The sequence below is a fragment of the Myotis davidii genome, unplaced genomic scaffold, assembly GCF_000327345.1.
Source record: "Myotis davidii unplaced genomic scaffold, ASM32734v1 scaffold327, whole genome shotgun sequence".
Taxonomy (NCBI): Eukaryota; Metazoa; Chordata; class Mammalia; order Chiroptera; family Vespertilionidae; genus Myotis; species Myotis davidii.
Genome location: NW_006298628.1, coordinates 3,970,426 through 3,978,324, shown reverse-complemented (window position 1 = coordinate 3,978,324; position 7,899 = coordinate 3,970,426). Strand labels below are relative to the sequence as shown.

The following is a 7,899-nucleotide window of genomic DNA, read 5'->3' as shown; positions in this document are numbered from 1 at the left end:
GGCGCCGGGTGCAGGGCCGAGAAGGGGCTGAAGGTGAGGCTGAGGTTGTAATGAGTTAGGGCTGGGGCAAGGTCTGAGGCAGAACCTGAAAGAAGTTTGGGAACTTCGGGGAGAGGGGTGACCGGATCTGGGGATCTTGGGGCAGGTGTCCCAGCCCTGAGCCCCCTCCTCACTGTTGACGCCGGCCTCGCCATCGCCCTGCTTTTCCAGCAGCTGCTCCATGTTCGTTGTCCCGGGGGCCGCTGGGTCTAACTGGCCGCCCCCACAGGGTGCGGACGCCGTCTGGTCGAAGAGTGCGGGGAGGCTGCTGATGGGGGACCTGGGTCAGAAGGGGACACCGGGCTCAGGCTTACCTCCTGCTCCGGCCTCCCCTCCCCTGCCCTGCCCTCCCCAGGGGTTCCCGTCATCCGCGTCTGAACCCCCCTCTTCTGCTGCCCGCTCCCCCGCCCCTCCTCCCGGGGTGCCCCTCCAGCCCCGCCCCCTCCCTCACATGGAAGACAGGCTCTCCTGAGGGGAGGTCCCCCGACACCGGAAGCTGCAGTCCTCCAGGTCTGGCTCTGGGAAGGAGAAGGGAGGCGGGGTCAGCGGGGAAAGGGTGCAGCCGGCCGCTCGGTCCTCGCGGGGAAGTGGGCATGGGATCTGGCACCTGATGGCAGACCCCTCCCCGGAATCGCTCCACCCCAGTTCCAGCTCCGAAGGCGCTGGGAGCCCTGGCCTGGAAGCGGCCCGTGGGAGGTAAAGCCATGGGTCTGTCTCTTCCCTTCTCCTGGCAGAAAGACTCCCTCTGCCCGGCTGCTTTCACACCCCTTCCCTGGAAGCTTAATGCTGTAGAGATTTTGGGTGTAGACAGCCCTGGGTCGAACGTGGACCTGATACCTGCTTTGTGAACTTGGGCTTGCAACTAACCTCCGAAGTGATTGTCATGAGGTTTACAAACAAGGCAAATAAATGTGAAGTGTTAAGCTGCATGCAGGAAGCCCTTAGTAATGGTAGCTGTTAGGTTTTGTAGGACTTTTTATATTCATAAACTCACAAATTAGGTGGCAAAACCCTTGGTTGGGACACAGAATTCCTATTGGTTGCGGGGAGGGGTGTGCCACCCCACCGTGTCACGTCTTTAATTCTGGGTCCGGTCTCTTTAAGAAGGCCTACCTGAACTGGTGGCGGGGTGGTAGGCCCCGCCCCCTGGTTGGCCAGGTGGTGTGTCTGCACCAATCAGCTCTCCGGGGCTGGGTTGACTCTCAAGGGAGAGGGTGGGGCGCCTGTGACCCGCCCCTTTAACTCCCACACACCCGGAGGGCAGGTTGCCCAGCTAGTGGGATCGCAGTAACGGCTGATCCCAAAGGCTCCCTGAGGCCAGCTGGGAGCTACGCTTCGGCGCTATGAAAACTGGGGTCAGAGTCAGGGGCCCAGAATTTCCTGACTTCCACTGCCTTAAGCGTTAATCTCTCTGCCCTTCTCCCGTGAGATGGAGCAGTAATTCTTTCCTGTCCTGTCCCAACCCCTCGGCAGGTTTTAACCTGAAAGTGTACCCTGGTTTGTTGTGTGTGAAAATATTTTTAGCAAAGTGGGCAATGGCCAGAGGGAGGGGGCAGCCAGGAAGCCCTCCCATCTTTTTTGGGGGGGGGCATGCAGGTGATGGGTGCCCCTCAGGCCTTTGGGAAGAAGGGGGATGGGGTCGGAGACTCACATACCTGTGTGGCTGCTCTCGGCTTGGGTAAGGAGGGGGTTAACGACACCCATGGGGGTTCCAAAGATGTGGGTAGAAGGGAGGCTAAAGGTAGAGCCAGCCAGAGAAAACACCTGAGGGAAAGGAGGTACAGTCCAGCCTGGTGGTTAGTCTCAGATCTAGGGCAGGACTGTGCTTACGGGGTGGAGGGGACAGGGTGTGCTGGGAGGAGAGAGGGCCAGAGACAGGGAGACGTTCTGGGGATCAAGCCCAATATCTCAAGTTCCCATGGAGGGCTGGGGTCTTGAGCAACCTGCCCCCCCCCTGCCCTGCACCCACCCCCCTACCCAGCGATGGAGGAGCCCAGGGGTAAGTCCTCACCTGAGTGGTGGAGATAGAAGCAGAAGAGGAGGGTAGGGTGCTGGTGAATGGGGAGCGGCTGAGGCGGGGCAAGGCAGAGGTCCCAGGGGGCCCCAGCAGGCTGGAAGAGAGGGGGGTGCTGCAGACAGCCCGCAGCATTCCACCACCGTGGGAGATGGGGTCCTTATTACTGGTGTAGATGCCTGTGGGCACAAGGACACAGAGGGAAGCAGAGAGTCACCAAGCCCTCCCCAAGGAGAACATTCCCTGGACCTGGCACCAGTCTAACCTCCGTGCACAGACGTCCCTTGTCGCCTGGGTGGTATCTGCTCGACATGACTACCTATTGGACTGCCCTGCCCGGGCCTGGGGAATTCCCAGCTATTCTAATATCCCAGCCAAACTTTTTATGTCCTACTGACAAGCCAACACCATCTCCTGCCACAGCCATGCAGAAGGCGGGAATGGAGGAGTGTCTCAGAGGTGACTAAACCTTCCATCCTGTGTCTCCGTCCTTCGGAGCAGTTCTATCACATTCCCTCCTAACTGCGTGCTTCTCCCTGTTCCATCGCTAGACCGGCTGGACCCTCAATGCCCACCATCCCACAGGGTCACTGACCTGCCCCCAGCAGGGGGGACTCCAGGCTCAGGCTGGGCAGGCTTCCGGAAGGCCCAAAGGTGCGGGAGGCCAGACCCCCCAGGCCGGAGCTGACCAGGGAACCTCCTGAGAAGGGTGAGGCAGCAGTGGCGGTAAAGCCAGCCAGTTGGGCCCCAGGCAGGGAGGGAGCAGCTGGGGCCGCGACACCCTCCTCGCTCCGGCTGCCCTTGGGACGGCCTGGCCCGTGTCGGCTCCTCTTGCTGGCTTTGTGCTTTTTCTCCTTCACACCTGTCTCAGGGGTCTCTTCAGCGGGCGCAGGGGCGGCACTCAGTGTGGGCATCCGCTTGTGGGTGCCTGCTGAGGTCCCAGACCCCGAGAGGTGAGGAGACTTATAGTCTCCAGGGGATGGGGCCCGGGCCCGGCCTGAGCTGGGGGTGGTGGTGGAGAAGCGCATGATGGGCCCAAAGCTAGAGAAGACCACCTTCTGCTCAAAGAGGTCAGTCTTGGGGGGCTCAGGAGCTGAGGGAGAGGGGGGAGCTGAAGGGGTGGAGGCTGCGGGCTTGGAGTACTTGTCCTCCTCTGGCTGCTCCAGCTTGGGGAAGGCGGAGAAGTCAGGGGAGCTCTGCAGGGACGAAACTGCACAGAAGGAAAACAGAATTACAGCTGCATCCCAGATCCCTCACTCCCTCCCACTCCCAAGAGGCACTAGTGGGAGAGCTCTGGTCAGGGGACGGGGAAGCCTGGTGTCCTGTCCCAGCTCTGCCACTATCTCTGTGTCCAGGATGAGTGCCCTCCCTCCCCCACTTACCATAAAGTGGGAGGAGAGGAGAGTTCCAGCTCAAAAGGGAAGGGTTGAGGGAAGGGTTTGGAGAAGTATAATTTGGTGGAGATCCCCCATCTTTAACCTGAACCAATTTAAGAAGCAAATGAGAGCCCTAGCCGGTTTGGGTCAGTGGATAGAGTGTCGGAGTATGGACTAAAGGGTCCGGGTTCGATTCCAGGCATGTGCCTCAGTTGCAGGCTTGATCCCCAGCGCCGGTGGTGGGGGGTCCGTACGGGAGGCAACCCATCCATGTGTCTCTCTCACATTGATGTTTCTCTCTCTCTGTCTCTCCCCCTCTCTTCCACTCTCTCTAAAAATCAATGGGAAAAATGTCCTCGGGTGAGGATTAAAAAACACACAAAAAAATGAGATGCAAACTAATATGCAAAGGCCCTTGCTAGAGAAGCTCAGGGCCAAAGGCTGTCCCATGCCCAGCCTCCTCCAGGAGGCTCACCTGCCCACACTCACCTGCAGGCTGGAAGGGCCCCCCAGAGGAGGAAGAAGAGGAGGAGGAAGAGGAGGAGGAGGCGGAGGTGAAACTGCTCACACCTTTCCCACTGCTCAGCTTCTTCCCCTTGTGACTCAGGCTATGGCTGGAAGACTTTTTCCCCTTTGAGTCCCTGTTGCTCTCAGAGGTCTCCTGAGTGCTGGCCTCATGGTGGGAGGAGGAGGAAGCTGAGGAGGAGGCCTAAAGAGGGGAGGAGAGAGGAAGGCTTGAGACCAACTGCCTGGGCCTGGGTTCACCCTGACTTGGGAGTGGAGCAGGAGCACGCAGGACCTGGGCTTTCCTGGGAGAGTCCAGAATTAGCTTCAAGAAGGATTCCGGGTAGAGAGATGGTGCCGGGAGGCCCTAGACCAGGAAGATGGGGAAGCAGCAGTGGAACTTCTGGGTGTGAGGCGAGCTGAGCGTTCTGAACCCAAGAAGCTGTCTGTCCTTCACCTCAGGTGGGAGACGAAAACAGTCTCAAAGTCTGTACTAATAGACTCATTTGTTCGTTCGTTCGTTCATTCGTTCATTCATTCATTCATTCATTCATTCAAGAAATACTTGCTGGACTTGTGTTGGGAAGCAGTGAGGGCCCGGCTGCATCTGTGGGCCCTCCAGTCACCACCATTCCCTCCTTGGTCTCCCCAAGCTGCCGCCACCTGGCTGACACCCTACTCCCTGGCCACTCTGTGCCTTTCCTAGACAACCTGAGCTTGCAGTGCAGACCCCTCTGCCAGGAGAGCCTATTACTCCTCCTGGAAAACTTCTCCTCCTCAAAATCCAGCTTGGAAGTCCACTCTTCCGTGAAGCCACCCTGGACTCCTGGGGTGGAACAACGCTGTCCTCCTATTTCCAGGGCACTGTGTACCCACGGCAGCCACGCCAACAGTTGCCACCCTATAGTGAAATACACTGTCCCCATTTCTTCCCCCCCCACCCCCCCTAAACCTCTCTGAGGGTGGCAGGACAGGGGTTGGAGGAGGATGGGCTCCGCGTTTACTGCCGTGTTTATGTTGCATGGTCTCTCCACCTCTCTGAGCTTCAGTGTCCTTATGGGGCTAATTACCCCTGTTTGGAGAGTTATGAGGAACATAATGCCAGGTACTAGTACATACTGCGGGGTCAATAATGATGATTCTGATGGCTGTGCTGCTAGGAAGATACTGCAGAGACTGACGGTGGTGGGTAAGAGTACAGGCCTTCAAGTCAGACTGCATGCGTTCAAATCTCGACTCCATCACTACCTAGCTGTGCACTTTGAGGCAAATTACTTAACCTCTCTGTACCTCAGTTTCTCCATTTATAAAATGGGATTAATAAAGTTGGACTATTTTGAGGATTAAACCAGCGAATCCCTGTACACCCCGCAGATCCCCGTTCTAGGAGAGGCTGGCATGTGGGGGCTGAGTTAGAGCATCGTGTTACCGCCAACCCCAGGGATGGCGCCTCTCCTCCCGGTGGAGACCAGATATTCGTGAACCTCTGCTAAACCCACCAATGCCAGAGGGAGGATGGATGGGGGAATGAGAGCCACCCTGTGCTGCCCTCCCTGGGGGGAAGCCCTTGTCTCTTCTTCTTTGTTCTTTTCAACAGCTGGAGTTCTGAAGGGAGCCAGATGTGGTTCTGAGAGCAAGGGAGGCGAGGGGGTGGGGGAGGGGCAGCGGCAATGCTGGGGCGGGTGGAGGGGATGAGCAGAGTGCTCCAACATGTCCAAGGGACTACCCAGCCACTGGGGGCTACTCCCAGGTCTCTGCCCTCTCTTTCTACCTGTCTGCAGGCCCCAGGGAAAAGGGCACAGGGCAGAGACGACAAGCTGTTCTAGGTGAGTCCTGGAACGCAGGGCAGGGAGAGGGTTACTGGGGTTCAATGCACAGCAACATCCCCCTAGAAACCTGATACCTGAGCCTCCTGCTAATAAGATGCCCAGAGCTCTGCCAACCTCCCTCGGCAGCGGGAGTGGATGGAGCACTGGCCACAGGAGGAAGCAGTTTCTCCAGGCCCCTTTCACCTTCCCTGGGGAGGGCGGGCTGGCAGGAGGGGCAGAGAGGGCTGCTCTGGCTTGGATTAGGGACGCCCTGGCCTCGGGGAAGGGCCTGCTATTTGCTTATCCTGATGTTGCCCGTTGCTGGAGACAGGCCTGACATACCCTGACCCGCCTTGGAAGGTGAGATGAGGTGGGTGGGGTTTCGGGGTGTTGTCAGGGACCTGCCAGGGGCTACACTTTCAGTCCCTCCAGCATGCACAGAGTAGGATTTTGGTCAGGTCACAGGCTGTGGGCATCTTCCCGACAGGGAGAAGAGGTGCAGGGAGAGGGGGCTGAGAGAGATGGGGTCCTCTCTACCTGTCTCTGGAGAACAGGCTCCAGAGCTTGGAGAATTGGAAAACCGAGTGTGTATCCACAGACAAGAGCCCAGTGCTGAGGCTCAGTGTCTGGACAGAGGCAGATGTGAACATCTGGCAGCCAGCAGGTAGGGGTGGTGCTCCCCACCCAATCCTCCCCTCCTGATGGTAAATGATTGGTGGGGCTGAGGAGTAGAGAGGGTTGAGGTGTGGAGCAGAGGCACATTAACCTGAAGCTGTGGGGGTGCCCAGGTCCCTGGCTCACCCTGACCCCTCACACCCTGCCTCCCTCCCGCTGCTGTGGCCATCCCTCCGGGCTGTGGGCAGCAGTACCTTGTCAGCAGTGGGGACCACGGGTGGGGTGAGGATGCTGGAGGGTGAGTCAGGCCGCTTCTTGTGCTTCTGTTTAAGGCGTTCCTTGTCCTTTCGACTCTGGGGAAGGACAGGTGAGCAGATATTGGTGCTGGGGGGCATTTGGGGTGAAGATGCCCCAACATGTGCATGTTGACAGTGGACCCCTCCCTGGGATGAGCTTTGTGGGTGTCACCTCCCCCTCTGGTGGGACTGGGGGACTTTGGCTGGACAGGAGTGGCTCAGGCAGGTTCCTCTGAGAGCCAACAGCCCCTTGTCCATTCTGCCTGCTAAAAACAGCCTGTCCCATGATCATGCGTGACAGAGCACCACACACGTGAGCACGCACCTGCAAGGGTGTCCACCAGGGACACGGAGCTGTGCTGAGGGATGGGAGCCAGGCGCACTGTGACAGGAGGTACAAGGGGACGCAGGCATGTACACTTACAAACTGGGCTGACACCAGGCTAGACTGTGGAGATGTGTGCAGGGCCATGGACTGGGGGCTGTCGGGACACTGTCGTGTCCTGGGGAGGCCACTGGAAGAACCACACAAAGACGAGGGCCCCAGGGAAGCTGGCCCTCACCTCGCCCTCTGTGATCCACACGGGTCACTTCCGCAGCCCCCTCCCTGCCCTCAGTGGCCTCAGAGGAGGGAAGCGGGCAGGATCCTTGGCCGTGGGGCACCTTGTGGGGGCTTCTTGAAAGAGGCCTGAGTTTGTGAAAGTGGCAGGACAGGTAAAGGGAGACTTTTACCTTCTTCTGTGCCCTTTCGTGGTGGGAAGGGTGCTTCTCCTGCTGGGTGGATGGGGAGGCTGACCGGCTTCTCCGGCCAGCGATGAAGCCACTGCCGCCGCCCCCTGTGCCGCTGCCTCCACCTGCTGCCGCCGCGCCTCCGCCTCCCCCGCTGGTGTGCCGGGAAGTCTTCTGGGGAGAGAATGGAGAGGAGTTGCCAAACTCTCCTCTCATTTGCTTGGAAAAAGGTTCCTGAAGGTCCTGGGGGCCCCTTCCCCTGGCCTGCCTGTCCCTAAGAGGACCTTGTGTTCTCAACGATGTTCAACGAAGGGCACTCCTTAGAGCAGTGGTTCTCAACCTTCCTCCTGCCGCGACCCTTTAATACAGCTCCTCATGTTGTGGTGACCCCCAATTTCATTGTTACAAGTTGAACATAATTAAAGCATAGTGATCAATCACAAAAACAATATGTAATTATATATGTGTTTTCCGATGGTCTTAGGTGACCCCTGTGAAAGGGTCGTTCGACCCCCAAA

The 7,899-nt window shown here is 58.5% G+C and overlaps 1 protein-coding gene across 7 annotated transcripts in view; it reads right to left on the bottom strand.

Annotated features, from left to right (window-relative positions):
- The window catches only part of MLLT6 (myeloid/lymphoid or mixed-lineage leukemia; translocated to, 6), a 26,172-nt gene that overhangs the window by 12,173 nt on the left and 6,100 nt on the right, over positions 1-7,899 (bottom strand). For 3 of the 7 annotated variants that reach the window (XM_006774279.2, XM_015570882.1, XM_015570878.1), the window contains exons 6-13: positions 7,385-7,555; positions 6,611-6,709; positions 4,000-4,138; positions 2,649-3,263; positions 2,051-2,232; positions 1,695-1,803; positions 491-557; positions 174-319 (exon numbers count right to left, since the gene is read on the bottom strand). In XM_006774279.2, coding sequence (XP_006774342.1) covers positions 174-319; positions 491-557; positions 1,695-1,803; positions 2,051-2,232; positions 2,649-3,263; positions 4,000-4,138; positions 6,611-6,709; positions 7,385-7,555 — 1,528 coding nt within the window. Of the gene's footprint in view, positions 1-173; positions 320-490; positions 558-1,694; positions 1,804-2,050; positions 2,233-2,648; positions 3,264-3,918; positions 4,139-6,610; positions 6,710-7,384; positions 7,556-7,899 lie in introns of all 7 variants that reach the window. The other 4 variants (XM_006774278.2, XM_015570880.1, XM_015570881.1 and 1 more) reach the window with 4 other exon arrangements.